Raw genomic sequence first — 14,436 nt, forward strand, 5'->3', positions numbered from 1 at the left:
AAGAACTATTCCTTTGGTTTTTTATTATCAATACCAGACACAGATGGAATACAGCTTCTATGTTGTATGAAATTACATGATCTCATCATAGAGATATAACAGAAGATCAAATGAAAGTAAAAGGGAAAAAAAATTTTTATTCATGTGATCTCACTGAAGGTTTAACAACATAAACAAGTGTTTTTAGCTGACATGATAGAGGGTTTTGGCTCTTTTCTTTCATTTCGGGGAAAATCTGAACGCAATAGTGCTGCGGACTACCATATTATCCTCCAAGGTCATGGAAAAAGAGAGCAAGTGCAGATTGTTAAAGTGGAAATGACACTGAATGTATCTGTGCTCCTTGTGTTCACTTTGACTCAGTTACAAAAATGTAAAAACCTGTAGACAAGTCCAGGAGTACTCAATATGACAGAAGACTGTCAGATCTATCATGTACCTTAAATCTGTCTGGACTCTCCCTGCTTTACGGTCATTCCTCACTGCATACACACAGGCCACATCTTTTAACAATACCAATCCCATTGTCCCCTCAGCTCACGGGTTACATAACTCGAGGTCCCTGAAAGCATATTTTCTCAATCAGCTTCTTACTATGAGCAACAAGCTCCTGCAAAAACACAACATGTTCTGCCAAAGTAAGAACATCTATGGGTTTAAGAAAGCAGGTCTCAGTTGGACCATTATAAAAAATCAATGTTACATATTTGAGTCACAATGTGATGACAGCTGTGGGACTGTTTGCTTGCGTTCTGCTCATGTTGCCAGACTATTGTCAATGGATTATTTTGTTTTTGAGTGTTAAACTCTTACACAATAATAACTTGAGACATCTTTTCTTCAACTTCAAGTTTGACTGTAGATCGTTTAGCCAAGTTTAATCATGTTTTACTTTTGGGGAACAAAAAGATCATGATTTCAAATCAATACCTGGCCATAACCATCATATGTAATATATAAGGGGGAGAGTTAATTGGATCTATCTTGGTGTTACAGTCAGAAGATGTTTTTATTTTGGTTTTTTTAAAGCAGATTAATATATAATGAAAATCATTATTAGTGGTAGCTCTAACAGAGTTTAATAAACCATTGGCCCAGGCATGGAGTATCCAAGTCAGATTTTCTTCAACTTTCCTATAACCTATGCAACAGATCAACATACTCTTACAACACTGTCCTTTCATTGTAATTTGGCATTTCTGATCTTTAATATGAAGATTTCAACAAAATAATATAAAGGATATGGGCAGCTCCATGGGTGCGAAAAAAGTCTCTACCCTAAAAGGGTCAGTTCAATGAACTTTCCAGAAAATATCACCACTTTGTCACTTGCTGTTACTCTGCAATAAAAGTGCTTCATTATCTAGATGACATTATGGGATTTAAACATACTGATTCAGGCCTGTGTACCATTAAGAAAGTGACATAATAAGCTATATAAATTCTGTACAGAGCTTGTGACTCCTTAAAATGAAGTAATGGCCACTTAAATGTTATTGCCTTTAGTGTGTAAATCAGTTAGGGTCAGTATAAATCAAGTGTTTCACTTAAATATTTAGAGGCCTAAAGAGGAGAAAGCGTCCAATATATCACAAGATAAAGCACAACAGAGGGTCAGGAAAAAATTAAAATAACAATGTGGAGGTTAATCTTTTGTCTTTCTTATATAATTTACTGTATTTGTTTAGGAGCCTTTTTGGGCACACCCAACTCCCCATGTTGGGAACCACTGCTGCTCTTTTCAGATCAAATAAATGCTTTACTTTAGTCAATAATCTTACCTGCATGAATGTGTGAGACAGGCGGGACATCTGTACTTGGCTTCCTCTGATCCACACACACTACAGCTGTTGAACAGAGAAAATGTCAACAAGGTGCAAAACTGTGGAAAAATTCAGATGCAACACTGAGAAAAAACTGTAGGCTAACCCTAACCCTAACCCACCTAAATAAAAGTTAACTTTACAGGAACACATGAACCAATATGTATGAAATATTATTTCTTTTAATCTTTATTCATTCAGATTTTTTTTTTTTTTAGGGTGACACCTCATAAAAACTAGAGATACAGGAGCAAGGTATTGAGTAAAAGATAGAGGAGCTTGAGAGTTTAGGGGAGGTGTTTCGGTTTGACGAGTGACGGCAGAACAGGTGGGTGTCCTCCTCAAAGCCCTAAATTATCTTAAATTAAGCGTTTTATGGAGGAATTTGACAATGTATATAAATTGACTGGCTGATTATGAGCGTCTTTCCGATTGATGATAACTATTGAATCCCAAGATTGCACCGCCAAGCTACAGGCTACTTTTTGTTCTCCACAATACAAGAAATAATGTATAATTACCAATGAGTTTTTATGTATGTGTGCATGGGTATGTGTGTATGTATGTGTATGTGTTTTATCTATTTTTCTTTTATTAAAGTGTGAGATTTGTGTGTGAGTGATGACCGAGGATGGAGCTGTTTTAAATTTCGTTGTATTGACCTCAATGCAATGACAATAAAGACAATTCAATTCAATTCAATAATTTAAAAATAAAGTCAACTCTGTTCACTCTTTAAGCCGAAACAGCGGCGGTGTTACCTGACGTTAGCTGTCAGTTTAGTTACTGACGTCTCCCATTTGCTGCTACTTGTTTCACAATTTCCCTCTCCATTTAAACACTTACTTGGACAGAGAAATCTTCCTTTTCTTCCCTCTCGACTCTTCCTCTTTACCGCTGTTGTCCTCTTGACTCTCCGCATTTGACATGACGCCCGTTGTTGGTGAAATTGCAGAGCACATTTAAAAACGGAAAACGTGGAAAATGTGGCCACACGTTGGACACACAGCAGTTCAAGAAGTCTGCATCAAAACAAACCTACTTCCGCCGGCAACACGTGGACACAAGATCCGGTTTGAAGGCTACTCGTTAGTGCCTCCTGGTGTGGGTAGAGAAGAACTGCAACGTCTTCCGGTGACGGCCAAGGAAATATTGAGAAGTGACTGAAAAAAAACAGCCAGTGGCGGAAAGTAGGTTAACTAAGTAGACTTCATTTACTAAAGTGCTGTGTGCTGTACACTTGTGGATTACTTTTACTTTCCATTCAGTGCTACCTTAAACTTCCACTCCACCACATTTCAGAGGGAAATATTAGTCTACTTTCTATTTGACAGCTTTACTTTTCACATAAGGATTTGACACAATGAATAATATAACAAGCTTTTAAAGTACAACACATTGTTAAATATGAAACAAGTGGTTTCCAGCCTTTATGGCTTTTGACATTTTACATAAGCAGTGTGTATGGTCGGGATCACATTTCAGATGTCCGTGTGTTGTTAAAACTCCACCAAATCTAGTGACTTTCCCCTAAAAACTTCTCACATGGTTTAATTTCAATGAATGTTCAAATGATAAAATCAAAGATTAGAGAGAAATTCCAAAAACTGGAAACAGATTTGTGTCTCAGAACTTTGTTTTTTCTTCTTTCCTCTCACATTAATAATCTCATGACCCATCAGATTTATCTAGTAACCCTTTGGAGGGGCCTGACCCCTAGGTTGGGAACCACTGGACTAAAGTAGCTAACTGTATAGCTCCACTTCCAGCAGCTGATCCATCAGTAATATTCTTCTTACTCACTGATGCTTCAGTATTAATAATCTAATGAAGTCATGTAGCCTATAATATATCAGTCAAAGGGACCAAACCACTACTTTTACTGCAATACTTGAAGCACATGTTGCTGCTACTGCTTATGCTCTCTTTTAATGCAGGACTTGTACTTGTAATGTAGTATTTTACATTGCTGTATTGGTACTTTTACTTACAGTAAGTAGAGGATCTGAATACGTGAGAACAAGCAGCACAGAATTGATGGGCACAGGGAGAATGGGCAGATGTTTGAAGGTTGTGCTAGGGATATGGGTAAATATTAATACCATATAAACTCACTATTTTCATGGGGCTTGGGAAATTAGGTAACACTTTATTTTACATGTCCCTTAATTGTATAAAACTCTCCTTTTTGCAGCTATTTAACAATAACTTTTAATGCTCATTTTCCAGAGAGGGTGGTGCAATGTGGTACACATTTTAAGAAAAGTGTCAATGTGGTTTAGGTAATTATATTTGGGTTTATATATAGATATTCACAAAACTCAATAAATGAGACTCCTGACCATTCTTTCTGACAGAAAATATTTTGCTTTCAGTGTGTAGTTTCGTGTGTCAAATGGTAGATTAGCATAGTTGGGTCTTTAAAGAAGTTTTCTAGAAGCAGCTGCTGTGTAACTGTTCATTCTTAGTATATTTCTTTGAAGACTTGGGTCATTTGGTAGTATATGAAATGTGCTCATTATATTATAGTATTTTTAAGAAACAACTTAATATGCTAATATGTAGTTTCACACATATCAGACTGTCTAAGGAAACCCAGACAATGTCCCCTAGCTCCTTCCAAGGCATTCAAGGGCCAGGAGAGATAGTTGGACATGCTTGGAACACCTCCAGAGAGAGGCATCTTAACTAGCTGCCAAAACCATCTAAGCAGCCTCCTTTCCATGCAAAGGACAAGCAGATCTATTCCAAGCTCCACCCAGATGTCTGAGCCCCTCAGCCAATGTCTAAGGCTGAGTCCAGACGCTCTTGGGAGGAAACTCAATTCGGCCGCTTGTGTCTGTGATCTCATCTCACTTGTGAACACTCCCAGCCAAGAGCAAGCACTCAACCTTTGTCCAGCAGAGCACCATGGCCTCAGATTTGGAAGTGCTGACTCTAATCCTGGCCACTTCACATGCAGACCATCCCAGTGCCTGCTGGAGGTCACAGTTTGTTGAAGCCAACAGAACCACATCATCTGCAAGAAACAGAGAAGTACTCCTAAGGTCCCCAAACCGGACACTCTCCTCGTCCTGGCTACGTCTTGAGATCCTGTAAAAAAAAAAAAAAAAAAAATCACAAATAGAATTGGTGACGAGAGACAACCCTGGTGTAGCCCAATGCCCACTGAGAATGAATCTGACTTACTTCTGAGAATGTGGTCAAAACTCACACATATATATAGGGGCTAAAAGGCCCTCGGCAATGGTCCCAGTATGCCATACTCCCATAGCACTGCCTGCAAGGTGCCCTGAGAAACATTGTAATAAGCCTTCTGCAAGTCCACAAAGAAGAAGAATGAATTCTCATGACTCCTCCAAGGCTGTTAAATACCTGCAAATTACAAACTAATCAGAAAACTTCCAGGAAACTTTTATAAAACTAAAGGACAATAAAGTTGGACCACACAAATGAAGAGCTTGCATATTTATCACAGTCAGTGAATACGTTTTATAGTATACAAACTACAAATCCTCAATCTGTGCCCAGAGGCAGATTGTTTTTATGATCATGTTCCTGCAGCAAAGTCTACTCTATACAATTTATGGTTTATAATACCTGATGATTTAAATATAGAAACTGTTTGGAATTGAAACCACACCAGTTATGTATGCTCGCACAGCATGATTTTATTTTGGTGGTGGGAAATAGCAGATTGATTTCTTATGTGCACATATGAGCACTTAATATGTTTAGCAGTTTGTTTCCATATAATTGTACTTGAGAACTGAAACATGAAACTGAAAACATTTTGCAATACTTGTGTTACTACGGTTTAAATAAGGGGCCTGTGGTAGACAGGTTGGCACAAGCTCACTCAGCATCCAGGTTGAGATATTTTCCTCGTTTCACTCACACCTCAACTTCCATTCCCCACACCCTCCTTAGAACAATACTCTGTGGTTGAGCTCCTTGCTCAAAGGCACCTTAGTGGTGGTAATCAGGGAGGGGTACATGCTTTTCACTTTCCAGATTTTTGTAGGTGGAATCCAGGTCCAGGGATTCACGATCTTATCACAAGATCCTTCTGTTACATTTCACTTTCAAAAATATTTTCATCCCCACCTACCATTTAATGTCAAGTTTTTCCTTTCATCAAAAAAGTATCAAACCATTTGTGGATAAAATGTTTCATTTATTTGTTTGTCAACATATTTATTATTTACACATTTGCATACAACAGCCTCCACACATTTATATAATTACACTTTGTCCAAGGTAATATAACTTAAGAATATGATTACTGTGTTTCAAAGTATTCTGACTCTGGCCTACGGTAGCTGCCAGTCTGCTTAACCACCACTGAATGAGCTGAAATAACAGTATGATAAACAAAGTTGCAGGCGTGAACACACAAACAAAGTTTTTAAACATAAATACTTCTTTAGACTGAGTTGTGGATGACCAAAGAGTTCTCTGAGAGTATAACTTACTGTGGTACAGTAATGTGAGCAATAAAACAAGAAGGATATAAATAAACATACAGTATGCTGTCAATATATACACAGGAAATTGGAAAAACTCACTGATGACTCATTCTTTGTTGCAGCACCAATGATAGGTTTCACCTGAGGAACCTACCACATAGAAGGAAACGCTACAAAAAATATGTAGTGTATCAAAAAATGGTTCATAAATTAGAAATGACCTAATCAAAATAAGTACTTATACAACATAACAAATCTGGATGTAACCGGTACATACAACACAAAGGCAAAAAAGACTAACTTGACATTAGCAACTATCCTAGAAAGCAAATGAGCAGGTAGAGGTAGAGCACCATCCGTCAAGATGAACAGGTCCGACTAGGTGTAGTTAAAGACAAAAATATCATGAAAACAATGTAAAATAAAGCCTTTGATTGAAAATTGAAAATATTTAAATCAGGCACACATTATCCACATGCTATTGCACTCATATAAACCTTTAGTTAGGGACCTGGCACGCTCCTTCGCTTTAGGCCCCTGCTTTGGATGGCCTGGGTGTGTTTTGGGTAAGAGGGAGGTGTGAGTTTTGTGGTTTGGATAGGCTGCTGCGTAGTGAGGCCCGACTCTATGACCAGGGAGTAATATGGGTCCATATACACTCAACCTGAGCACCATATGTCTGACAATTAAACAAACAAAACATATTTTACAAATGTATTTATTAAATATTGGTATACACTGTTTTCTTTTGGCCACAGAGATGAGCTGCTCCATGTAGGCATGCCTTCAATTGGATATTGGGAATTTGTTTCTCACACAGGGCCCTGTCACAGGGCTCCATCGTGACAAACTCTTATGGGCACCCACTCCAGCAAGTCTCTCTTTGGTAGGCAGCCATTTTTGTAACAGCCTTATGTTTTAGTAGTTTATGTGAATGGGTTACAGGACGTTGATGTTGGTGTCAGAGGAAGCAGACCGGCCCAATTTCTATATGTTGCTGACTATTGGGTTGTGATGTGGGAAATTCCTGTATCTCTACAATAGGTAGCTGACGACTGTCCTGAGTATGGAAGAAGAAACGTGACTGGTGCCAGCTGCCATCTTGGATCTGAAAGGGAATGAATGGGCAAAGAAAGAGGAAAAAGAGAAGGGTGAATTAAATGATGTATGTTAAAAATGTGGAAAATACATTTCATAACTATTACAGATTATCTTTGGAAAGTCTAATGAAATCTCTTTAAATGTAGCCCAATATGTATTTCAATTGTATATGTGTAGTAGATCTGTCTGCAAATAAGCTTTGTTCACTGAACTTCATTTTGTGCTGTAGATTTCACTTCTTTATGTATGTACAAGCCAAACCAATTAATAGATGGAATTTTCACAACCAAAATGGCACAAATGAGTGTCAGACCTGGTAGATAGTAAACCAAATATAAACAAATAAACCCTTTTTGTTTTCTATACAGAGAAAAACACTTCATGATCACATCCAACAGTCACCAAGAAAGGTCACAGAAAGGTAAAAGACCAAGATTACCCCCAAATACCAGAATAACTGAAATGCTGTAGTTTTAAAGAAAAAAGGATTTATTGAATCCGTTCTCTCCCCTGCTCATTACCTTGCACTCATCTTGTAGCACATGTGGTTCAAGTAGTGTGTCTTTCTCAAACATCTGTTTGTTCCAGCCACGAAACCTAAGCCTGGTGTTCGCTTTTGGTATGGGGCCAGAGGAGCTGAAGCTGTCTGTGGTGTCATAGGGAGGATCACTTAGGCAGTGGAGTGTGATGCTGTGGCTGGCCTCAGTGCTTAGTAAGTGGAGAAACTTCATTTGGACTTTCCCTACACCAAACACCATCTGTGTGGGGAAAGTACAGACAGTCGTATCATCAATCTGTCATCACAACCATAATAAGATATGATTGTGATACAACCTCCTACAATGTCTCCTACATAAAAGCAGAGCACAATATGGAGTATTGTTGCCTTTTCAAGTTATGTAACAACTCCTGTTACTTCGTCAAGCACCTTAATGGTTTATATATGCATATTCTTACCACTTTGGTGGTCCTGTTTACATCTGATCCAATCACAACAGCTCTAAGTGCAGGTGTGAACACACCCAAAGACACACTTTGATCTGATCGCTCAGACCACATTTGGAGGTGTGTAACATTTATTTAACAGTCTGAACGCAAATTGTCCTGTGCTACATCTATCTATCTATCTATCTATCTATCTATCTATCTATCTATCTATCTATCTATCTATCTATCTATCTATCTATCTATCTATCTAGCTATCTATCTAGCTATCTGTTGTTTTCTGGTTTTGGTTTAATTGTGTACCACAAGAAAACTCAAAAACAAAATAATTGCATTGTTTTTTGCATATAGAACGGGGAAGGGAGATACAAGTGGTCACTCAACATGCATGTGGACACGTTGTAATGCCAGATGTGAAATTATGTACTTAGAGCTGTCAATTTGTGATCGGATCACCCAAGATGCATGTTAAAGCCAGGTGTAAAGAGGGCCAGTGTTACCTTATTAGTGGCCAGTGGATGTAAACAGGTCTGCCCCCCTGCAGTGAAGTTACAGAAGACCTCAAAGGCATCTGAAGTACAACCTAGGTTTGGATCAACCCAGAACCAATCTGGAAGTCACGAGAGAAAACAGTGGATAAAGGACAGGGTGATCAAGGCACTTATTTTATCAAAGATACATTGAAACAATCCATCTATGCTTAAAGGTAAAAGCTGTGTGACAAACAAATGTAATGTTCTGCCATCATGTTCAGTGTCGAGTCAATCTGGTCAACCTCTCACCATCGTTTGGCTTGTGATGACAGTCCAGCAGATCTTTACAGACACGAGCAGGGTTCTCTCTTGTGCCCAGAGGTGATTTGATGCTCTCAATCACACTGCTCAGGTAACGTAGAGTCTTAAGTATCTCAGAGTTCTGGTCTGGCAGGCTCATCTCAGTGTTCTGGAAACTCTGATCAAGAATGGATCACCAGTGTTAGGAAGGAAACACAGCCAACTTTCAAACTGTGTGACGTCACTGCAGTCACAGTGCTAACAAGCAGACCACAGTTTTCAAAATTAATTTAATCATCTGTGTATCCATCTGCCAACCTGTTCATCCATTCAATCACCCCTCCACTGACTGAGTGTATTAAATGCTTTACCTCTGTCCTGAGGGCAGCGTTAGAGTCAGATAGACTGTAGAATGTGGAGTCATCATATATCTGCCTCTGTGGATTCAAAATCAACACATTCAGTTTAATACCCTGTTCATTATTAAACTGCAGTTTTATACGTCTCCAGTTTATAGAGATAACTGTAAAGAATCAGAATACACTTTAATACCAGACAAAAGCTGTAAAATAAGCCTTGCTTCAATAAACCATTTAATTCCTGACTTCAGTAGGGGGAAGAATAACACATTCCACTCAGCATAAACACTACAGATATCGCATAATGTGTGTTAACATAAAAGGTATCTGATATAGCTGTTTTTCCTAGGTTCTTAGAATTGTTCCAACAGATAAAAGTCATTCTGATAATGAGAGCTAAACATTATGCAGAAGTTACGACAGATAAGAGATGTGAGGAGGGTTTTTATGAAAGTACCACAAAAGCTTTGCCAATACTACTGAACACAAATGACCTGGATTCTTTGTCCACATCATATCACTTAAACAGATGATTTGTTGGCTCATTTACAGTTAAGCAAATACGCAAATGGTTCTACTGTTTGAGAAATAGATTCTCTAAATCATCTAAAGTATATTATGGAAGATTATAATTCATAAAGAGAGTAGTAGAATTTTTCCTCTAATGTTATGGTCCATTCCCTCTTCCTTTAAATTATACTAAAAGCAGGACCTATGGCAGGTTCTTATCAATACATGAGTGATATGAAGCACTTACTGATGGACCTGGAGCACCAGGGGGTCCCTGAGGTGGGAAGAGAGAAAAAGATTAAATGAGCAACATGGTGAAAAATTATCCCATTGTGGTTGAAGTCACTTTACTTTTCTGGTCAATCATATCTGTGTCAGACAGCCCTGAAATAACATTGAGTGAACTACCAGAGAACTGCCTTGTCTGGCTGGTGACCAGGTAAATTTGACTACAGCAGTCTTTTGGTTTTCCGTTTTTAAAACAGATATAAGAAACCAATTCAACTTTCTCTCTTTTCAGAATTAGAATGACTGAATTGAGAGTGAACTGACCTGATACCGACCAATATTTCCTAATTTGCATGACACAAAATATCTATAATAATCATTAGAAATATCCCAGAATACTCTCACTATAAATATGTGTAGTACAGAGAGTATAGAGCTGAAAAGTGATACCGAGGCCATCACTTACACTGGGTCCTGGACTTCCCTGAGGTCCTTGGGGCCCCTGAAATGAGATACATAGTAAAAACATGTTAATTTTTTTTTTTTTAATTATTCAGAAATTAGATTGACATCATTGTAGTCGTCAATGTAAAAACTCCACATGTATCTCACATAATAGTGGGGAACTTACAATATTTTTGACCACGGAAGTGAGCAGAGGGGGGGGTATGAAACCATAATTCATTGTCTACCTTTAAACTTCTCTGTGATGCAGAGAACAGCTTTGGGATTTAGGGTTAGATAGTGGTTACCTACTGCCCCCTCTGGCTGACTGGGGACATAACACTGTTCAAGAGCAGCCACCCAGGGTATCTGGACTTCACTTCTTTTGCTGTGGTTTAAGAAAATTCATGTCCACATGTATCCACATTTTTTACATGACCAGTGCCTGAGAAAAATGCTAGAATAAAGAATCCATTCTGTACACAGTCTTGTTTATGTGTGTGGTAGTGTAAATTGCAGAGGGATTTAGGCTGACTGAGAATCTCATTACAGTTTACATTACAGAGTGGGAGAAGGGATAAAAAGTGAATATGCGGACGGCACTGCGGCTTGCCATGCTAACATTTTGACAAGGCATTTCCTCAACAGTGTTTACACAAGAGGGTCTGCGAGTACTGTAAGGCCTCACAGCGAGCTCCAGGAGACACTGAGCAGCAGCTACTTTCACTATGACTCAGCCATAGTGATCTGATGTCATCTTAGGACAGCCATATAAACAGAACTACCACTGAAGACCGGCTAGCATTCATGCATCTTTAAACACAGCCTTCGTCATCTACAGTAGGTCTCTCTTACCCCGACAATCTTTGAGGTGGCGCCATGATAACTGACCAAGCAATGCTCTCTCAATGAGGAATTTGCTGACATGAAGTCTAACACTTCAGTGGACTATAATTATGATATAATCCCGGTATATCAGCTTATAATCATATGTACTGTAAATCATTATCATATGATATAATCTTGACAGACTTTTCAGTTTTTGATTACAGAATCAGATCTCACCATTTCACCACTGCTTCCTGTTGGACCCTTTGGCCCCTGTGAAAAACAAAAGTAAACACAGATATTATTATACTGAATTATAATGAATTCACTGACCTTTGTCTTGTGATAATTGCCTTCTCATCATGTAATTATTATATAACACACAGACACACACAGAGAGAGAGAGAGAGAGAGAGAGAGAGAGAGAGAGAGAGAGAGAGAGAGAGAGAGAGAGAGAGAGAGAGAGAGAGAAACCTACAGGTTTTCCCATTGGGCCCATCATTCCTTCAGGGCCTACAGGTCCGTTGAATCCCTGAAAGAACAAGTAGGGTTGAGGATGAATAAACTGATCTGTCTGTATTTCAGTATTTCAGACATCCCAACTCTCCTGGAAGTTCTGGGAGTCTAGCGCATATTGATAGTGGCTCCCTGATGCCCGCAAATGAGATACAATCTCCCGGAATCTGGAGCGAGCAAGCATGAGTGCGCTCTAGAGAGTGTCTGCGCGTGTGTGTGTTTGTGTGACTATCAATGCAGCGTGTGTGAGAGCAAAGCGTCCTGATAGCTCTGCTTAGACCAATCAAACCCCTCTCCCCAGAACAGACCTCCCTGAAATGACTCTTTGCAGGTTGGGATGTCTGGTATTTACTTCACAACTGTAAGATGGCTGAGAGGACGGTTAGAATATATACCACAAGACTTTGGGGTATATCTTGGGTAATTGCAGTGAAAAGTGTACGTATGCTACATTGCATTTATATCTTCATAAGCTCTTGGTTACACAACTGGGTAGAATTAAACTGTGTAAAGTTTTGGGGTTTGATTCCCAGTCATGAAGAGAGTTCTGGGTTTCTATTTTTAATAAACTTACCAGAGTACCCATAGGGCCTTTTGGGCCAAGGAAACCTTTCAAACCAAAATCACCATTTGGCCCCTGTTAGAAGAAAAAACAGATCTTGTCAATCGACACATGTCAGTGTACACAAAATATATTTTGGGACTTTTTTCATTTTTCTGTTCTGTATTATCGTGGTTTCTGTTTTCCCTGCAACAGATTACCCTTTGGTTAGTGACACATTATCTAACCTTAGGTCCTGGAAAGCCTTGCAAACCAACCATTCCCGGATCTCCAGATTGCCCCTGTAAGCAGAGAAGACAGTCACGTTATTACCAACAAGGAGCTTTTCCTTTTTTTCTTTTTCTTTTTTTTACACTGAGAAAGGGACATTTGGTTTTCATTTGACAAACACATCATAAAAAGTGCACGAGTGAGTAAATGTGTGAGAGCCCTTTTTGTGTTTTTTTTTCATCTCATTTTATATCACAGAACTGCTCCAGACACAGCAGAACACAGCAAGTCTTTAAAAATCCTTGTCTGTTTTAAAAGAACTAGGGCACACACACAAGACTTTATGTCTGGATCTTAAGCAGCCCAGACCTGCATTCACATACCCTCCTAGACACACACTGATAGGGGTTAGGTGTCTGCACCCAATTCTGTGTCTAAGGGCCGTCTGTTGTCCAGGGTGGCAGCCACTATGTTTATACAGCCAGTCATCCACATCCTCTAAACCTATCCACTTTCAGGCCTGCAGCTTTGGCCGAGCAATTCTGTTCATTAAAACGTGTAAAGGGATCTGACCCAAGGGCTGCAGTCTGCTCTCTGTTTCTCAAGCATCAATGGAGATAACCAGAGGAGGGGGGGGGGGGGGGGGTCAAGGAATTGAATGTTGTTTCTTTTTTTTCTTCTTTTTTGAGGAGTTACATAAGTAAAGTGGAACACCTTTTTTCAGGTCTCCAGAGTGTGAGGATCTTACATAACTTGGCCTTACCAGGCGAAATGTTTCCATTCCTGGTCTTGCCCAAATAATTTGTTACTCCACTCAGACTGGAAAAGTGTTAAGCACACACATTTTCAACCCCACCACAGATTGGCTACCTAAGCCCCTCAAGCTATATTTAGAGATGTATTAAAGAATGTATATAAGCTTATAAAATCCTCTTTTTATAAGAAAAACATTCCAAGGGATGGTATTCATTTCAAATGAGCAACATAGTAAGCCACGCGATTATGACGTCAATACTTCAAATAGATATTTTATGTGTGAAAGACACATTTGATTGATTTTGAAAGAATAAGGTATGCGTCTGAGAATCAGAGTTGTAAATAAAAAGAGTAGAAGAGCATGAACGGGTTTTCCACATCAAAAGGATTTTTTACATAAGTCACATATCTTGCAATAGACAGCTGTCAGTGTAATGGGTTCCCTAATGAATGGTTCACTTCTATCTGACTTTTGTACTCACTTTACTTATTTCATGTCAATTTGATGTTATAGCATGGTTTAATTAATACTGTATATATGAATGCTTCTAACAAATCTAGACTGCAAACGTGTGACAATATCCCTACAAAATAACCTGGAGAAATGCTATAATGTCTATTACATTGTCATTAGTGATATAAGGCTGTGGAAATAAACTTTAACCATACTTTAAGATGAACTTCTGCTTGACACCACAACTGCATATACTCACTAGCTGTCCTTTGGGTCCTGGGTCACCTTTCCTGCCCTGGTTACCTGTAGCCCCCACCATGCCTTTGACACCTGATGGTCCTCTGTCTCCCGACAGGCCTGGCTCCCCCTGAGCCAACAAAGGAAAATATTAGTAACATAAAATGTTTCTTCACCGAATACTGCTCTGTAAAGATACACTGCAACCATTTAGAGTACAT

At 38.9% G+C, this 14,436-nt stretch overlaps 2 protein-coding genes across 4 annotated transcripts in view; both read right to left on the bottom strand.

Moving 5' to 3' along the window:
* znhit6 (zinc finger HIT-type containing 6) overlaps window positions 1–2,800 on the bottom strand; it is a 33,525-nt gene extending 30,725 nt beyond the window's left edge. For 2 of the 3 annotated variants that reach the window (XM_053322798.1, XM_053322797.1), the window contains exons 1-2: window positions 2,670–2,800; window positions 1,782–1,847 (exon numbers count right to left, since the gene is read on the bottom strand). In XM_053322798.1, the coding sequence (XP_053178773.1) occupies window positions 1,782–1,847; window positions 2,670–2,785 (182 nt within the window). In that variant the 5' untranslated portion in view covers window positions 2,786–2,800. Of the gene's footprint in view, window positions 1–439; window positions 563–1,781; window positions 1,848–2,669 lie in introns of all 3 variants that reach the window. The other variant, XM_053322799.1, reaches the window with a different exon arrangement.
* Window positions 2,801–8,790: 5,990 nt separating this feature from the next.
* LOC128362272 (collagen alpha-1(XXIV) chain) lies at window positions 8,791–14,297 on the bottom strand. The gene is made up of 10 exons (XM_053323013.1): window positions 14,238–14,297; window positions 12,786–12,839; window positions 12,571–12,633; window positions 11,959–12,012; window positions 11,718–11,753; window positions 10,675–10,710; window positions 10,228–10,254; window positions 9,483–9,548; window positions 9,121–9,289; window positions 8,791–8,948 (listed from the first exon to the last, which is right to left on the bottom strand). The coding sequence occupies exons 1-10, from the start codon at window positions 14,295–14,297 to the stop codon at window positions 8,791–8,793; spliced, it is 723 nt and encodes a 240-aa protein (XP_053178988.1).
* Between the last annotated feature and the right edge of the window lie 139 nt (window positions 14,298–14,436).

The sequence above is a fragment of the Scomber japonicus genome, chromosome 7 (genome assembly GCF_027409825.1).
Source record: "Scomber japonicus isolate fScoJap1 chromosome 7, fScoJap1.pri, whole genome shotgun sequence".
Classification (NCBI taxonomy): Eukaryota; Metazoa; Chordata; class Actinopteri; order Scombriformes; family Scombridae; genus Scomber; species Scomber japonicus.

What these genes read in the sequence shown, in the direction of transcription:
- LOC128362272 (XM_053323013.1), bottom strand. Translation starts at nt 14,297, where the DNA reads ATGGTGGGGGCTACAGGTAACCAGGGCAGGAAAGGTGACCCAGGACCC. An exon ending in AAGGCTTTCCAGGACCTAAG is followed by an intron (nt 12,634 to 12,785) that starts GTTAGATAATGT and finishes TTCTTCTAACAG; the next exon opens with GGGCCAAATGGTGATTTTGG. An exon ending in TCATCACAAGCCAAACGATG is followed by an intron (nt 8,949 to 9,120) that starts GTGAGAGGTTGA and finishes CGTGACTTCCAG; the next exon opens with ATTGGTTCTGGGTTGATCCA.